Raw genomic sequence first — 18,892 nt, 5'->3', positions numbered from 1 at the left:
TACTTTTGGTATTTATAGATTCAGGAATATGTGCCCCAAAATGTGACCATCTCCATTAACATGTGGAAAATCAAGGATATGATTGACTGGAGAATACCCATCAGTACATGAGTCTCAGCAAAAAAAAAAAAAAAAAAAAAAAAAAAAAAAAAAAAAAAAGGTTAAAAGCTTCTGAAGGATTTTTATACCCGTTTCTCTACCTTTACTGAGACTACAAATAGCTAAAGAAATTGAAGCATAGACATGAAGAGAACTGACCTAGACATTTTTTTAAAATGGGGACAGAAAATGCTGCTGCTGAAGAGAGCAGAAATGTATATGCTACCTTGGTCACACAATACCAATATGAATGAGTACTTCAGATGCAGAAGTCAGTAAGTGAAATTGACTGTACCCTATTGCACATATTGAATCCCAGTTTCTTGGTGAAGCCTTCAGCTATGTAACTGCACTGCAGAGTTTCCATACTGTCTGATGTACTAGTTGGAAGTGTAGAACTTATGGCCATCATACATAACTACCTTCCAGTACTGCATGAAGCAAATGTGATTAGTACCTACCATTTGTGTGTGTGTGTGGGGGGGGGGGGGGGGCAGAGGGAGAGGAGAGGGAGAGGAGGAGTTATACATATCACTACACATTACAGTCTGTGAAACATTACTGTTAAGTCCAGGACTATGGAAAAGTGTGTATTGCCCTCCATCCATTAACATTAAGCTCACATCCATCAGTAACTTTTAACTGTTTCCATGTACTGCCCAAATACAGGATGCAGGATTTATGATTGACTTCTGCTAGATCAGCTTCTAGCTAGCTTTGAGCTTGATCAGGAACAGATCTTTAATATCAAGCAGAAGTCAAGTTTTAAAACTAGGCTTGACTTGAAGGGGAGATCAGACCCTATACATTATCTCTAGGAATACACAGAAGTCAGGTTACACTAGGCCCTATAAACCAGAATCATAGAATCATAGAATAATAGGACTGGAAGGGACCTCAAGAGGTCATCGAGTCCAGCCCCCCGCCCTCAAGGCAGGACCAAGTTCCACCTATACCATCCCTGACAGATGTCTATCTAACCTGTTCTTAAATATCTCCAGAGAGGGAGATTCCACCACCTCCCTTGGCAATTTATTCCAATATTTGACCACCCTGACAGTTAGGAATTTTTTCCTAATGTCCAATCTAAACCTCCCCTGCTGCACTTTAAGCCCATTACTCCTTGTCCTGTCCTCAGAAACCAAGAGGAACAAATTTTCGCCTTCCTCCTTGTGACACCCTTTTAGATATTTGAAAACCGCTATCATGTCCCCCCTTAATCTTCTTTTTTCCAAACTAAACAAGCCCAGTTCATGAAGCCTGGCTTCATAGGTCATGTTCTCTAGACCTTTAATCATTCTTGTCGCTCTTCTCTGTACCCTTTCCAATTTCTCCACATCTTTCTTGAAATGTGGCGCCCAGAACTGGACACAGTACTCCAGCTGAGGCCTAACTAGTGCAGAGTAGAGCGGCAGAATGACTTCACGAGTTTTGCTTACAACACACCTGTTGATACAACCTAGAATCATATTTGCTTTTTTTGCAACAGCATCACACTGTTGACTCATATTCAACTTGTGGTCCACTATGACCCCTAGATCCCTTTCCGCCATGCTCCTTCCTAGACAGTCGCTTCCCATCTTGTATGTATGGAACTGATTGTTCCTTCCTAAGTGGAGCACTTTGCATTTCTCTTTATTAAACCTCATCCTGTTTACCTCTGACCATTTCTCTAACTTGCTAAGGTCATTTTGAATTATGTCCCTATCCTCCAAAGAAGTCGCAACCCCACCCAGTTTGGTATCATCTGCAAACTTAATAAGCGTACTCTCTATCCCAATATCTACATCATTGATGAAGATATTGAACAGTACGGGTCGCAAAACAGACCCTTGAGGAACTCCACTTGCTATCCCTTTCCAGCAGGATTTAGAACCGTTAACAACAACTCTCTGACTACGGTTATCCAGCCAATTATGCACCCACCTTATCGTGGCCCTATCTAAGTTATATTTGCCTAGTTTATCAATAAGAATATCATGCGATATTCTTATTGATAAGGCCAACTTGGTGGGGGTACTACGGTAAGGCAAACTGTCTTAATGATCAAATAAAATTCTTATTTTACTCTAACCAAGCCATTTCACAAGTAGTTATTCCCAGATTCTAACAAACCTCCCAAAATATGCAGGCTGTACTTACCATGAATAACTATGGTTATACAGCTGAGTCATTCTAACCCAATCTAACGGAATGTTGTCCCTTCTTAGAGTGTACCCAGACCAGAAGAGGGGAAAAAAGGGTACTTCCCTAGTAGAGTCACTGGAGTTCTTTAAGATGTGTGGTCCCTATCTGTCTTTGATTGTGGGCATACAGGAGTTCCACCCAACTAAGATAGGAACATTTCTGCTAGTTGTGACCATTGGTCATTGCCTGTCTCCCCTCATGCTCCAAACCAATGATAAAAGCATTGGTATGAAATGACCAACTGCAGTTCCTTCTCTTCCAGAAATCAAGACTCAAGCAGATGGGAAGGAGTCAAGTAGGGGAACAGAAACTAGACATCTTGAAAAACAAATTACTATACACATAAATAACCTCTGATGTTGGACCATGTGTATTTTGCATTATGGGGATGGACAAGCAATACTCAGTGAGGAAGATGGTGTAAGGACTTGTGGAATGAAGGATCACCAATCCAAATGAAACATTAGTAGCAAAAGTCTGGGCAACAATATAATGTCTTGTGAAGGTATGTTAGAACTCCACATCGCTGCCTTGCGGATGTCAATTAGCAGCACTTGATGAAGTAATGTTACCAAAGCTGTCTGGATTGTTGCTAGGGTGTGCGCCTTTACACCTTTCTGGGAAACTGGTAACAGAACAGGATACAGCCTGAAAAACACTTGTTAATCCTTTAGGAGATGGCTGGCCCTTTCCTTCATTCCACAAATTAAAACAAATAATTCAGGTGATCTTCTCTGAAAATAAACTTCCAAAGGTTGGTATCCAGGAAGTGGAGTTTCTTCTCCTCGTTAGTGACATGTAGTTTCAATTGGGGGAGGAGGGGAAGAGAGGTAGGCATAAATGAAGAAGTGGGAATTTTCAGTAATATTATTATGAATCCAGAATATATTGCTGATTCCCTCTATACCGTGCACTGACATCCAGTAGGACAAAAAGGATTACCAAGGCAGTTGTGCCACTATGAAATGTACTGTTTAGTTGATCTATACTGATGGGAGTGCGCTCTCCTGTCAACACAATTAAACCACCACTAAATGGTGGTAGTGGGAGACTGCCAACATAGCACTGTCCACTCTGTTGGCGTAACTTACGTCATTCAGAGCTTGTGGGGTTTTTTACACCCTTAAGCAACATAAGTTATACTGACAAAAGTACTAGTGGGGACATAGCCTGAAACCTGGCAGAAACCAATCCAGATCAACAAGGTGTCCAGGGAGACAATGCAAGTTCTTATGACTCATGGATTGAAATGTTCAGCAGCAAAGATGAGTAAAGACCCCAGCTTGAAAAAAAAAAAAAAAAAAAAAAAAAAAGAACAGAGGTGTGAGGTGGAGGGAATAAGTATGGACTTCTAGAAGAGACCAGGACCTCTCTCATTTGGGAACTGGCTAAGGAAAGAAGTCAGAGAGTAAGTGAGCATGAGATTCTGAAAGTGAAGTTCTCTACAGATTTGCTGGTAAACTGCTGAGCTGATCAGAATGGACTATGATTTAACCTTCATTTCCCTATGCTGAACCCAGCTGTGAAAATCCTTAGGTCTTCTGGACTAGTATATGCTACTCTGTTTTGAAAATGCTGGTTGGGGTGTCACCGCAAATACTGGCTGCGGCATGTTAGCCCTGAAGAATATCTCTCTCTCTACCAGGAATGTGTCAGTTGCGCTCGCTGATCAGAGCTCATGGCATGAAGCTGGAGTTGAAGCCTTAGCACTTAATTCACAGGAGGCAGTAGGGCCACATGACATACACTGAAAGAAGATCCATTGGGAGATGTGTTGCATCATAAGGATTCCTTTAAGGGACTGTTCCAAAGCTGGAAGCATAGTATCAGCCTTGTAGATAAGTGTTGTCATATAGTCTGGTCTAGATGAAAAAAGTGAAGAGGGCTTTGGGTGTGAATTTCATAGAGTAATACTAACATAAATTTGTCTGTATAGAAAATAGCATATGACTGTTTATCCACAAGGGCACCCAATTCATTAACTTTTCTACCAAAAAGGTGATCTTTAGAAAGAGATGGGAGATCAAGCATGTCACTAAAGGTTCAAACAACAGCCTGGTTAATGCCGAGAAGACAAAAATCAAAGCCCATGTCGGAGCAGGTTTATTTACTGAAGGGAAGGTTTTAACTAGACACTTACAGTGTGGGTAGAAACAAAGTAGTTGTCAACTGCAAAGAGGGAAGGCCAGATGCATTCGAAGGGAGCTAAAGGTAAGACCATAGTCTTCAGAGTGAGCACATGATATTCCCTAATTTTTTCTATCCATGTTCAGAATGAATTCTGTAATGTGCTCCAATATCAAGGTACTATGCATGAATGTCATTAAAAAAAAAGCCTTAGATATAATGGGTTTTTAAAAGTTACCATAGGGATAAGAACTCCAGCCAGGACAGATTAGGCATTTTGGAATGCACTATTCAAAGAATTAAATTTAAATGTAACAGCACAGACTAGATACAAAAGTGAGAAAGACATACCTCACCCCATCTCACAGTGCCTTTAAGTAGTTCAGCAATCACTAGTCAGAAGTATTCAGACAGCAGCAGTCTTTAGCAAGCTCTGTCCCACATCCTGCTCCTGAACCCTGTAATGTCTCCCTGACCTGCCCACCCCAACCACCACTTTGCAGAAACGGATATGTGGATTGGGGAGGGAAAGGATGCGAATACACTGACATTAGCTTCCTTCCACCTCTGCTTTGTGCAGCAAGTAAGAGGCTCTGGGGAGCAGCTGACCAGTACCTCCAAGACAGATGGGAAGAGCAACATGGAAATGGGGGTGCGAGGAAGGGCACCTTGAAGTGGACCAATACTGGATAGATTGCTAGGTGGCCCTATAGCTTATATGGCAATGTAAATCCTGTGTAGGTTGAGGTAGTCCTAGTGTGGAAGGGGTCCCCAATAATCAACAAAACTAACTAGAACTACTATATAAGACAAGTAGTAACATTTCTTTAGCAATGTTTACAGGTTAAAAGTTATAGGATCAGCTCTGTGGACAATGGAGAGTTCACACTCACCCTTATGCAGTGGTAGAATGGAATCAGAGAAGTCAGTATGAACCACTTAAATGCTCAAATCAGAAGATGAGAGTTTGCAACCATGGACAGACAACATCGCTATTAGAAGTTTTCCAGTCTTAGGCAGAACATGCACATTAACAATGAAATACACTTAGGAAACACTCAAAATAGATATTTTCACTCGGGAAACAAGTAATAAGGCTTGGGAAAGGAGGACTCCTTGGATCCCAGGTCACAGCCACCCTGCTGTTACATTTCAAAGCATAGGACAACTACTATTGTCCAAGAACAAGGCTTGGGCTTCAGTATGTTACCCTTAAAGAAAAAAAGATGGCAGACAACCTAGTCATCGTTACTTATGTGCACTTGAAAGATTGAAATTCTTAGTGCTGTACAGGACTCTACACAGAAGAAAGTAAGGAGCAGGAGGATCTAAAAGGTATCAAGTCTGCCCTGATCTGACAGAGGAATTAGCAGTAAATGGGACAGGGACCACCTCAGCAATTCTGAGGGGTGCAGAATTCAAACCCTACGTAGTTCATACCCATAGGCTAAAGTTACTGTCAAGTGCACGATCTGCTCCCACCCCCACAAAAGGGTGATAAACTTCTATTTCATCATTCAATGACAAAAGAATAATTACTTTTGTCCAGAAAAAAAATTAGTAATTCTGCAGCTTGATTTGTGGATATAGGATTGTTAAAGTAAGGATCTGAGAAGTCTGGGGGCATGTCTAGACTACCCTCGGCTTCCGAAAGATATGCAAATTAGCATATCTTCTTCTGATCCTTTTTTTGGAAGAGGTTTAAAAAAAAAGCAGTAGCAGCCTAGACGGGTTTTTCGTGCAAACCCCCCCTTTTTGCAAGAACTCTGTAAATCTCATTTTTGGAGGAATAAAGGTTCTTTTGAAAAAGGGAAGGGGTTGCACAAAAAGCCCCATCTAGACTGCTTTCCCCCTCACCCCGAAAAACCTCTTCTGAAAAAGGGATTAGAAGATATGCAAATTTGTGCCAAATTTGCGTATCTTCTTTAAGAAGCCGAGGGTAGTCTAGATGTGCCCTGAGAAAGATGAAGCAATATACCTGGAATCCTTGCAGATAAAGCCACAGCACTTCAGTAGAAGGTGGCTTATCATACATGTGGGGAGAATCTGCTTCAGACTTATATTAGACTAAAGGAATTGGCCTGTGGAGAATTGGAGGGTCTATATGCAGTAGTCCATTCCAGTGTCCATTATGATAGGAGTCTTCATGATACTAAGGGGCAAAGACAAACCGAGTAGCAGAAGAAGGGTGAAGATTTTTCCCAATGAGATCAGTCTTGGTCAATAAAGAACCAAGTTTCTTAAAGTAAAGAAAGGCCTGCACAATAGTGTTTATCCTAGTGATAATGCAGTCTTCCTGGGGTCTGTCATTTGGACTTAGATTCCTGGGTAGCATTTCCTGGAAAAGGCGCTCTAAAGTTGGCTTCTCTCAGAAGCAGAATATACCTAAACTCACTGGATTTCCCCCTTTCTTCTCTATTAAGTTCAGAGGGTGGAATCAATAGCTAAGAACTGAAGTACAAGGTAGCATTTTATGCTTCCAGGTCAGGAAGCAGAGAAACGAAAACACATGAACACTATCTTTTTGGGAGAAAGTTGACTGCTGGATGGATCTTATTCCTTTAGGGATGCAATGTGGTTTTCACAATCTTTGAGGGCTTTGCATGATGGATGTGTCAGTGTAACAGCTCATCAGTTCCCTGAATAAAGCTTGATACCTCTGTGAGGAGAATAAAATTTCAGCTAGCTTGCTCCCCCTAACTCCAAACTTGTCTTAATACCTCAGATGAGGGGCATAATTTATTTTGAAACAAAATGCTGTTTTCAAGATGACCGAACAAAGCAGAAGAAATATCCATAAGTTGCATCATCAGCTTTTTATTAATTTAGAATTTTAGTTAACAGTTTTATCGGAATGTCTGTCAAAATGCAAATACAAGAGCCAATGAAACATTCAACTAAGAAAAAAACATTTTCAGAGTACTGCCAAAACCCTTCTTAATCCATGAAAAATGAGGGACTGGAAATAAAGAAAAGACAGCTTAATTTTGCAATCTAGTTTCACTGTCCCATACACCAATATTTCTAACATGCCCTAACAGGATTCTAATGTGAAAAGTAAAATGAAGTCCTCCTACCAAAGAACAATGAATTATAGCGATTTTTATAGTGAATATAATGTTCACTTTACCTGTCTGATTCCAAGCTATGTCCTTGAGACAGTTGAAGACAATCCCTCTTACAACTGGCATCTCCAACCACAGAAAGGATAATTTTACGCATATTTCGATAAAATAGCTCAATGTCATTTGTCCTTTGTGGTAAGTCATATGCTAAGAAAAGATATTTTCAAGGATTAAAAGGAAAAAACTTACAAAGTCCAACATAATGCATTACAATTGTGATTTGATAGGCTATAAGTTTCAGAACAGAGACCCAAAATAAACTAAAATGGATTGTGCAACCTAACAGAGTTTCTGCTACTGAACTTAAACTGACTAGTTTTCAGAACTAAAATCTTGGTTGGCTGCCAACTTACAGACATGAAAATAGGACCCAATGAGAGCCTCACCATATAGCAATGTTAGTGTTGCTGACTATTCAGACTGAAAAGGTTGCATTAAGTATATTTAAGTTTATTCTGTATTTTTACGCAAATGGTACAATGCAGATTGTAGGCTACCAGACACTATTAAATACTTTTGGGAAGTAAAAGGATGTATGAAATAGAGGTAACTTGAAACTGGAGTCCTTTGATATTTGTGGTCTTTATCAGTATTCCACTCATGGCTATACCTGCTTGCCATGCACTTGAGTGTGGAGATTTTTACTAAGCTGTTTCTGAGGAATCCGTGGCACCCTAACAAGGAAGGGTTTTATTTGGAAGTAAGCTTTCATGCGGGTGAGGAGGGGGTGGGAACTTACTTTGTCAGATAAATCTGATGAAGTGGATTTTTGCCCATGAAAGCTTATGAACTTATATCCAAATAAATCTGTTAGTCTTTAAGGTTCCAGAGAACTCGTTTTTGCGTTGTATTAGAAGGCCTGGAAATTCATGAATGCTTATGGGCAGACAAGCTATGCTTACGAGAGCCGAGAACACCATTTAAATGAAATTCTTGATAGGCTAGATAACACTCGTCTACAATTTTTTAGAAGTCGTCTGCTTCAGAGATAAAATGTGCTATTTATTATGTATTTTGATGTGCTGAATTCAAATATGACAATTAAAACAACTGATTGGCTACTGTTTCCAAGATATTTAAGTTTTTACATTTTACGTCTATATTGTGTATTGAGTTTTAATCATAAATTGTAAACCTAGGTCTTTTCATGTGTTTATGGTTGCTTTACATGATAATATTTCACCTGTCCTGTTTATGTAACACTTTAAAAATCAGCAAAAGGGTTATATAAATAAAATGTATTATGAAACAAAAGGCAAAAAACTATTATGTACATAGTTTAGTCCTATTCAGTGTCTACTCGGCGCTTCTTGGCTTGTTTCTTTTATTCATTAAATGGAGCATCTCTTGTCACTGTCCGGCAATAGTCTGCAAGCATTGATGGGCTCCATTTGCCCTGATAGCGTTTCTCCATTGTTGCAATGTCCTGTTGAAATCGCTCGCCATGCTCGTCGCTCACTGCTCCGCAGTTCGGTGGAAAAAAATCTAGATGAGTGTGCAAAAAAATGTATCTTTAGTGACATGTTGCAACCAAGGCTTTTGTATGCCTTGAGGAGGTTTTCCACCAACAACCTGTAGTTGTCTGCCTTGTTGTTTCCGAGAAAATTTATTGCCACTAACTGGAAGGCTTTCCATGCCGTCTTTTCCTTGCCACGCAGTGCATCATCTCGAAGAAGTTCACGAATCTGAGGACCAACAAAGACACCTTCCTTTATCTTAGCTTCATTTAACCTTGGAAATTTTCCACGGAGGTACTTGAAAGCTGCTTGTGTTTTGTCCATGGCCTTGACAAAGTTCTTCATCAGACCCAGCTTGATGTGTAAGGGTGGTAACAAAATCTTCCTTGATTCAACAAGTGGTGGATGCTGAACACTTTTCCTCCCAGGCTCCAATGACTGTCGGAGTGGCCAATCTATCTTGATGTTGTGGGAATCTCTTGCACGACTATCCCATTTGCAGAGAAAACAGCTGTACTTTGTGTATCCAGTCTGCAGACCCTCAAAAGTTGTTTCATGTTGTCATAGGTTTCCTTCATATTGACTGCATGACCAACTAGAATTGATGGCAAAACATTGCCATTATACAGCAAAACAGCTTTAAGACTCGTCTTCGATGAATTCATGAACAGTCTCCCCTCATCTGGATCGTGAACGATGTTGAGGGCTGCCATCACACCATCGATGATGTTGCAGGCTACAAGATCACCTTCCATGAAGAGGAATGGGACAAGATCCTTTTGACGGTCACGGAACATGGAAACCCTATCACCACCTGCCAGGAGATTCCACTGCTGTAGTCTGGAGCCCAACAGCTCTGCCTTACTCTCCGGTAGTTCCAAATCCCTGACAAGGTCATTCAGTTCACCTTGTGTTATGAGGTGTGGTTCAGAGGAGGAGGATGGGAGAAAATGTGGGTCCTGTGACATTGATGGTTCAGGACCAGAAGTTTCATCCTCTTCGTCGTCTGACTCAAGTGAGAATGATACTGGTGCATCAGGAACCGGCAGTCCTTCTCTGTGGGGTACTGGGCATATAGCTGATGGAATGTTTGGATAATGCACAGTCCACTTTTTCTTCTTTGACACATCTTTCCCAACTGGAGGCACCATGCAGAAGTAACAATTGCTGGTATGATCTGTTGGCTCTCTCCAAATCATTGGCACTGCAAAAGGCATAGATTTCCTTTTCCTGTTCAACCACTGGCGAAGATTTGTTGCACAAGTGTTGCAGCATGTGTGTGGGGCCCACCTCTTGTCCTGATCTCCAATTTTGCAGCCAAAATAAAGGTGATAGGCTTTCTTAACCATAGTGGTTATACTGCGCTTTTGTGATGCAAAGGTCACTTCACCACAAACATAGCAGAAGTTATCTACACTGTTCACACAAGTACGAGGCATCTCTGCTCACTTTGGCTAAACAGAAATGTGTCCCTTTGCAAAATAAAACACTGACAAATAAGAGAGCACGACACTGTATGATTTCTAGAGCTGACATAGGGCAATTTATTCAGCAGTGATGCAAGCTTCGTTATGATTGCATCATCCATGACTTCTAAGAATAACATGGTGCAATTCATATCATGTATGACGCAATGCCAGCTTCAGATTGCAGCATTCATTGTTTTGCCTAAAAAGCAAGTACTGTCCAAACCCAGTCAGATTTATTCATAGATCCAAAGATGTATTTTAGTCATTTCTGGTTTAAATTGAGATCCCTTCCCTTTATAACTCACTTATTCTCTGCTATTCGCAAGTCAAGGGTCATATATACTGACCCAATAGCATATCTTGAAAACTAGAGCCAATCAACAATTTTAAGCATCATTTTCGTTCTCAGTGATCCAGAATTAGTAAAGTTTGACTACATTTATTTCAGAAGCATTTTGGCTGTAGAGCAGTGGTAACTGTCAACAACCACAGCCTCCATGTGTTTTTTGAAAAACGTACTATACCTTGGAGACCAGTTTAAGAAGTCAGAAGTTAACATAACTCTCATAACAATTACATAGAGAACTAATAGAGCACCAAAAAGTTAGAAAATGCTATGACTAAGGATGTCTATGCAACTTTAGTTTGTCCCTATTGTACAGGCACATTGTGACACTGTTTCTAGTGATTTAATTACACTATTTTAGCAAAAGGACCGCTGCTTCATTCAGTGCGCAGAATGAACTATTCAGTGCGCAGAATGAACTATAGTTACTGAGTGACTAGTTATTCAGAATTTACTTCAGAATATTCTCCTCACTGAATGTGTAAGCAACAGGCTTTATTTTCTGTACATCATGGGTGTTGGGTATGTAAGGCATGGGAAGGTTGCTGCCCCAGCACCTGCCCTCTGGTGCTCCAGGACTGGGGAGGCCAGGCCCAGCCATGTGCTGTGCTATCCTCTCCCCCAGTGCTCTGGGGCTGGAGAGGTTGGACTGCACTGGCACCAGGCTGTGCAGAGCACAGACAGGGAGGAGCAAGGCATGTTGTACCACACAGCCCAGCCTATTCCCTCCCCCAAGTGCTGAAGAGTGTTGGCTGGGCTTGGCCAGGCCAGGCCACTCCTTCCACGGGGTCTGGGGAAGTGGCGATGAGCATACACCCGCTCTCCCTCCCTCCCCTCCCATGGTTAGAAGGAGTAAGCACACACTTAGCACACTGTCCCGCCTCCAGGGGGTGAGTAAGGAGCAGGGCTAGAGTCTTTCCTCCCCAAGCTGTGCTTTCACTAACCACCCATGATGCACACTACTGAACCCCTGTACTAAATATATATTAATTTTCTCATGAATTTTAATATGGTATGTAAAATCACAAATGCTTCACAAATATTACATTATTTTTGCCATGTTGAACAAGATGAGTAAGATAAGGTCTCATAGGCTACCTCTACACTGCAGCGCTATTTCATGTCTCCTGAAAAAGCTATTTCATGTCTTTTGAGCCTGTTATTACGAAATATAATGGGCTCGCTATTTTGACGTCCTTGTAAACCTCATTTCACAAGGAGTAAAGGAGGTTTTAGAATAGTGATTTTTTTTCAAATAAGTGCTGTGTAGACCGCAACAAATTTCAAAATAAGCTATTTCAAAATTGACTCGAAATAAGCTACGCAGTTTGTGTAGCTCATATTGCATAGCTTATTTCAAGCTATGGATGCAGCGTAGACACATTTTTACTGGACCAAATTCTGTTGGTGATAAAGAAAAGAATACATGTGGAAAGAATCTGTCTTTAAGTTACCTTCTGTCTTTAAGCAACAGAATTTTTGTGATTTTAACAGTTTTGGTGCTTAATAAGTGCAACTAAATATATTTTTGGCATTCAATTTGACCTTTTTTTGTTCAGATGATATATTGGGGTTGGGTGGGGGGAGGTTCATCCATTAAAAAAAAATACAACAACATCCTGAGAAGCAGAAGCACGCTTTTTAAATAATCTGGATACTAAATTTAATTGTTGTACAAAGGAAAAGATTGTTTCCTGTTTGAAATTTTTTTTAGGGGTGGAGAAAAGTTTTTTGCACCACTTTAAAAAATGTTCCTTAGAAACTATAAAATAATCTCCTCTTAAAGAATTTTACAGATATGAGAATAACTAACTGACTTATTGTCACTGAAGTGTATGAATATATTTCTGAGGCAGCAATGAGAGGAAGAAACTATTGAAACAATTATAATGCAATACTGTTAGAAGGCCAATCAAATCTGGATCCTGTTTCACCATTACCTATATTATGCAAGGTTAGCAATGGACAGCTCTTTGTAGCAGGGACTTGCAAAACAAAAACCCCACATACCAGTTATTCAAAAATTACTGGGTAAGGAATGAGAGGAGGCAAGTTTGATGTAAATTGGGAATTCTATTTTGCATTTACCAAAAATTGCATAGAAATGTCTATTTGGCGTGATGCCCAGAACAAACATTTCAGGATTAAATATTTCTAGTGGCAAATTTTTTTTCCCCCAGACATTACATATTTACCTTCAGTCACTAGCTGTTCCCCTTGAAATTCTTCATCAAATTTAATGTTTCTTAGCACACTGTTTTCAGGGAACATTTGTTTTGCTGCCTCTGGTTTATACAGCATAGCCCTGTTAAGGGAAATATCAGAGAAATATCTTTGGAATCCACCTACTTTTACAAGTTAGGCTGAGAAAAGAGTACACCTCAATGAAGTGTGAAAAAAGTTCACTATCAAACAATCTTGATTATTTCTTGAATACACTCAAACCTGTAACTTTCTTCAGTGATATGACAGTTTTTATGAGCAGGTCTCATTTGAGGAATATTTCCACAGCCCCATGATGTAGGAACTAGTGAACTGAGACCATCCAAAAACCAGCATTGAAAATAAAAATTAAGCTAAATGAATTTCTCAAGAACTTGCCCACTCCCACAGTTTTAACTTAAAATAAGTAGTTTATGGTACCACACAAGGTTTTCATCTTCAGAGTGTGGCTACGGCTACACTGTAGCCTTCTTCCAGAAAAGCTTATGCAAATTAAGCATGGCGTGGAATATCGCTGTGCATCATTTGCATAATTAGCAGCCACTTTTGTGCAAAAAGGAATGGTGTCGACGGAGCTGTGCAAAATCCCCCTCTTGCGCAAGAGCCGTTCTTCCTCATTTTTTCAGGAACAACAGCTCTTGCGCAAGAGCTGTCTACAAAGCCTCTTGCGCAAAAGCGGTTGCTAATTAATTATGCAAATGAAGTGCAGTGATATTCCACATGGTGCTTCATTTTCATAAGCTTTTCCAGAAGAAAAAGTGTACAGCGTAGCCGTAGCCTGAGTGTGATGTTAGTCACTCCCAAAATCTGAAGTTTAAGGAAATTCACATGATTTTTGCTATTGAGGCTACAGAAACCTCAGACCCATTATTAGAATTAAGCCAGATCTGGGAACTTCACTACCTGATGTCTCATGCACTGCTATCAACTGTGATTACTCTGACATAGTAGATTGTGATCGTTTGTTGCTGTGGGGAATTAGAAGAGAATCCCAGCCTTTTTTTTTTCCTTAAAGGAAGACTTTAGGTTTCATGGTTTGTGGAGGAAAGCTAGAAAAGCTGCACCGAGTTCAAAGACCTCAAGCACCAGATGCCAAATAAAAAGATGCATGTGTATTTTAACTGTGGTTTCAAAAAGCCATTCTCTTTGAGGATGGAAGGCTGATTTATGAGTTTTGAACTCTTAGGATTAGCAATACAGAATATTCAAGTTGACAGTGTTTCCTGCTGTATCCAGGAGCCTAGACAGAGAACAGGATACTTACAAAAGACCTGAAACTGAGTCCTCACTCTTACACCCACATGTCTGCATACTGGGATCCTCAACAATCCTCTAACATCTGCACCCTCACACTGGGATCCTGCCTCCTAAAAACTACATGCTGGCACTGGGATCCCCCCCCTCCCTGATAACTCAAAGTGAAAACCATTACCCCTGCCACACTGACTGCAGAAACACGTCCATTCAGGCGGCTTCCTGACCAGCATGATTTGCATCATGACATTTATACTGAGCAGCGTTCTCTGCAGCCAGGACTATGTTTGTGCAGGTGCCACATGCACCTCCCCTCCCTGGCAGCAGCCATGTGGGCCTTATTAAATAACTGTTGCCATCTATTTCACAGGTTGGATTGGGTAAAGTGCTCGGGCTGTAGATGGCCCAAGGGTTGGGAGTCTGAGGCCTCTCATCTATATGGATTTAGGCATGCATATAAAAACTGAAACCCAAAAATAAAATTTATAGGAAGAAACATTTTGCTCTTAGTTTAAAAAGTCTTATCTTTCACCAAATCTTTGTGTATCAAAAATATTACATAGAGTTGAGTCACTGAGTACTAAAACAGATGGGGAAGTCAAACATGTCAATAAAGTAGTAAATATGATCATGGTTGAGTAAGTGTATAATTGGTTTTTCTATTTCACTAAGAAAGTATTGCTTGTTTTTCATTTAATTACTTGAATACAGAACTCTGTCAGGTTGATAGAGCTATAATGTCTGGATTGATCTACAACTCAAATGCCACAAAAATCTAGAACTGCTGACTGATTGGAATACTTTTGGATTCATGGACTCCGACCTTGAAATTACTGGAATGGGAAAGGTCTTGGTTCAGATGCAGGTCCCCATGTCAAGGTCAAGGTCCCAGATCTGATGAATCCTGGGGTAAATGTAAGCACCAACTCTAACTTACCACTAAAGTGATATAAGTGTATTCAATAAAACTTCTCTATAGTCTTCTGGTAACTGGTGCCCAGGAGAAAAACTTAGTTTTTGAAACAAAACTGATTTATGTAAGGATCACTTATTTCAATGAGCTACATGCCTTACAGAATTTTGTGAGGCCTGGGAGGATATCAGCCAGTCAGCCTAAAGTAGGGATGTACGGGACCACTTCAAGAATTTGGAAAGTGGTCAGTGGCTGCATTCTTTCATGATATTAATGGAGGAGGTGCAAGGATAGGATCGAAGTTGGGTGCAGAAGGAGGCTTGCAGTAAGGGACTGGGGTACAAGAGCGTGTGGGGCCTGGGAGGGAGTTTGGGTGAAGGAGATGGTTGTGACTTGGGGCAGGGACTGGAGTGCAGGATGGGGTGCAGGTGTTTGGGCTGTGACCCAGGACAGGGGATATAGGTGGAGGATCTTGAGGGGATATGGGTGGAGGAGGGGGCCAGTGGGTTGGGGTGCCAAAGGCTCTTGCCCAGCAGCCTTCTCAGGCAAACTCCCTGCCTGTCCTATCCCCGCACTGGCTGTGGTGACCACATGGACTTTGAATAGCTACCAGAGTAAGGGAAGGGAGGAGGTTGCTTCACAAGCTGCCTGTTGATAACCAGCAGCTTCCATTAGCTGGAAACTAGCCAATGGGATTGTGATAGGGACAGTACATGAAGCCTCTTCCCCCTTTTCAGGCTATCAGCTGTTCAAAACAGGGCCCTGCAGCAGCTGCTTTTCTCAGCAGCATGGGGGGAGAAGTAGGCAGGGAGACTGCCTGAGGCTCCCCACTGCATCGACGGACCAGATATGGTGGCTTTGCAGCCGCAGACTACATTTTGCCAGCACTGTCCTAAAGGTTCCACAAAGGCAGCCAGTTCTCCACAAAATTACTAATTTTGGAATCTCTTTTTAGGGAACTTGGAACTGAATGTTCTGGGTAAGTATGCATATAAAAAGTTTGGTGTTTCAATAGAATCATAGAACTGGAAGGGACCTCAAAAGATCATTGAGTCCAGTCCAGTCCCTTGTCCTCCTGGCAGGACCAAGCACTGTCCTGACAGGTGTCTAACCAACCTGCTCTTAAATATCTCCAATGATGGAGATTCCACAAACCCCCTAGACAATTTATTCCAGTGTTTAGCCACTCTGACAGTTTGGAAGTTTTTCCTAATGTCCAACCTAAACCTCCCTTGCTGCAATTTAAGCCCACTGCTTCTTGTCCTATCCTCAGAGGCCAAGGTGAACAATTTTTCCTCCCTCCTCCTTGTAATACCCTTTTAGATACTTGAAAACTGCGACCATGTTCCCTCTCAGTCTTCTCTTTTCTAAACTAAAGCCCAATTCTTTTAGTCCTCTTTCATAGATCATGTTTTCTAGACCTTTAAGCATTTTTGTTGCTCTTCCCTGGACCTTCTCCAATTTCTCCACATATTTCCTGAAATGTGGTGCCCAGAACTGGACACATACTTATTTTGCAATTTCAACATATTGTCATATGTGTTCTAGATATAGCATTGTAGAAACCATACACGTGGTACTTATCTGACTTCTAACATGTGTGACTTTTTCCCTCTTTGGTACATTACATGGGAACCTATGTAAATCTTACTTCTTGGCATGAATACAGTGTGTAACTCATTCCCCATCAATGCCTCAGAGATAGGAGACAGTAGCGAGGTGGTGAGGCTGCTCTAGCTGCCAGCAAAAAAATTATAGTCAATGTTCTTCCTAACCTGAGAACCAGGAGAGATGCGCAACCAGGTGATACTTTACCTGGAAAACAACACAAAGTGGGTGTTTCAGAGGTTGGGCTGCTGGAAGTAGGTCAGTCTCCTGTTTGAGACTCAGGGGTGGGGAATCCAGGGTCCCTGCCTCCCCTCAGGATGAGCTTTGCTGAAAGTTCCTAACTTCTGTGCTAACAAGATCTGTTCTGTGCTGTGTTTGTCAATTAATAAATGCCCCTGTTTACATGCACATTGAGAGTCACTGCTAACTGCAAAGTTGGATGCAGGGCCTCTCTGGCTTTCCAAAGGATCCCATCCAGGTGAATCCACTGCAGAAAGTCCATAGTGAGAACAGGAATGCCAAGTTCTCTGAAGCCAGACCCAGAAAGGCCATAACCAAAAAGGTTTCTTGTCTTCAACAGCGTGCTCTGAGGGAGTCAGACTTTCCCCGAGTCCTGTTTGGCTTCCATGACAACTTGTAATAAAATAAGTGCCTATTCCAGAGTTGTAAATTCAACCCTACCTGCGATACTGTTGCCTGGAAACTTCATCTCCACAAAAGAAGCATACTGTAGATAAGAACGACGTGCTTGTTTTATGTAACATTTCTTCCCTTCCCAGCGGATTACATGTTACCGTAATCACCTGATTGAAAGAAAGTATTTAAAATATTTTAATTTGCAAAGTTACTTTTTCCTACATATTACTATTAAGTTTGGTAAAGTCAGTGTCACTGAAACTTACTGTTTCGTCAAGTTAGTTTAGTCTTCTAGATTGCATAAACTTGAATCCATTTCAACTGGAGAACTTACACACATTTTGCAGGTATATATTAGCTGGTGTCAACTTCATTTAAACAAATACAACTTGTGTTGAATTGGGCTTTTACACTTACCTGGTGTGTGCCTTCCTTAAGCACAAACTTCTCTGGAAAAACAATCACCACTTTAGAATGCATGACAACTTTTGATTGAAGGTCTCTAAAGCATAGTGCTTTAACATAGGCAGCTCGAGAGCCCATATTTCTTATACGGAAAGAAACTTCTTTTAGTTTATCAGGCAATAATCCATTTAGTGTGACCATGTAACTGTCAGACAGTTTTTTAACATTTTCTAAAATTATATTGCTCGTTCCACCATATCCAGACAAAGGTATCTGAAAATAAAAACAGTAATTCATCTAACATGTCAAGAATGTTTCATTAAATAGTTTTATGAAAGCTGCTAAGGTGTACAAAGGGTCCATTAAGGATAAAGGAGGGATTCAGGAAAAAGCTTTAACTTGATACACTGGAAACAAACCTTTTCAAATTGATATTAAGAATAAATGTTTTATTGTATTTTCCCCATGCATTGTTTAAAATTCTGATCACACCCATCTAACAAGTTACAAGAATATCCAAGGGCTTACCTCCATAGAAGTATTGGGCATGTGATTTCTGAAGTGTACTAAAATAGTGGTACATATAAAACTTGCATAAAGCACACTGGTTGGTCTGTACAAGCCTGTTGAAATGGAAAGTTTCCTAGCATATTTTAATATTGTAAAACCTATTTGGGAACTTTCAATGAGCACAGATAGGGACTGTGCAAACTAATTAATATACAACACATTAGTGTAGTTTAGAAAGTACACCCCCATAGTGCATGCTACCCACCCCACTATGTAGATAAGCAGGGGTAAACATGCATCACCCTTTCAATTATATACTGTAAGCGCTCAGGCTTTAAAGTTGAAGTAGGCAGTTATTGATGGAGGGGCCATTTCAAAGTTTTGGTAAATGGACAAGGGCCACACTTGTGTCTGTGGAGGGAGTGTGGGGTCTGGGATAGAGGTTGGGTGAAGGAGGAAGGTGTGCCCTGGGGCAAGAGGTTGGAGTGCAAGGTCTGGGAGGGCGTTGGGATACAGGAATGAATTCTGACCTG

General features: G+C 40.9%; 1 protein-coding gene across 5 annotated transcripts in view; it reads right to left on the bottom strand.

The window, feature by feature from the left end:
* CEP192 (centrosomal protein 192) overlaps nt 1–18,892 on the bottom strand; it is a 164,760-nt gene that overhangs the window by 32,730 nt on the left and 113,138 nt on the right. For all 5 annotated transcript variants that reach the window (XR_012901559.2, XM_089776315.1, XM_075921011.2 and 2 more), the window contains exons 32-35: nt 17,862–18,122; nt 17,490–17,611; nt 13,006–13,115; nt 7,544–7,685 (exon numbers count right to left, since the gene is read on the bottom strand). Coding sequence is in view for 4 of the 5 variants with exons in the window: in XM_089776315.1 (XP_089632441.1) it covers nt 7,544–7,685; nt 13,006–13,115; nt 17,490–17,611; nt 17,862–18,122 (635 nt within the window). In the remaining variant the exon portion in view is untranslated. The remainder of the gene's footprint in view (nt 1–7,543; nt 7,686–13,005; nt 13,116–17,489; nt 17,612–17,861; nt 18,123–18,892) is intronic.

This window comes from Pelodiscus sinensis, chromosome 2 (genome assembly GCF_052426305.1).
Source record: "Pelodiscus sinensis isolate ZL-2025 chromosome 2, ASM5242630v1, whole genome shotgun sequence".
In the NCBI taxonomy this organism is placed as follows: domain Eukaryota; kingdom Metazoa; phylum Chordata; order Testudines; family Trionychidae; genus Pelodiscus; species Pelodiscus sinensis.
This window is presented reverse-complemented; position numbering and strand designations above follow the sequence as displayed.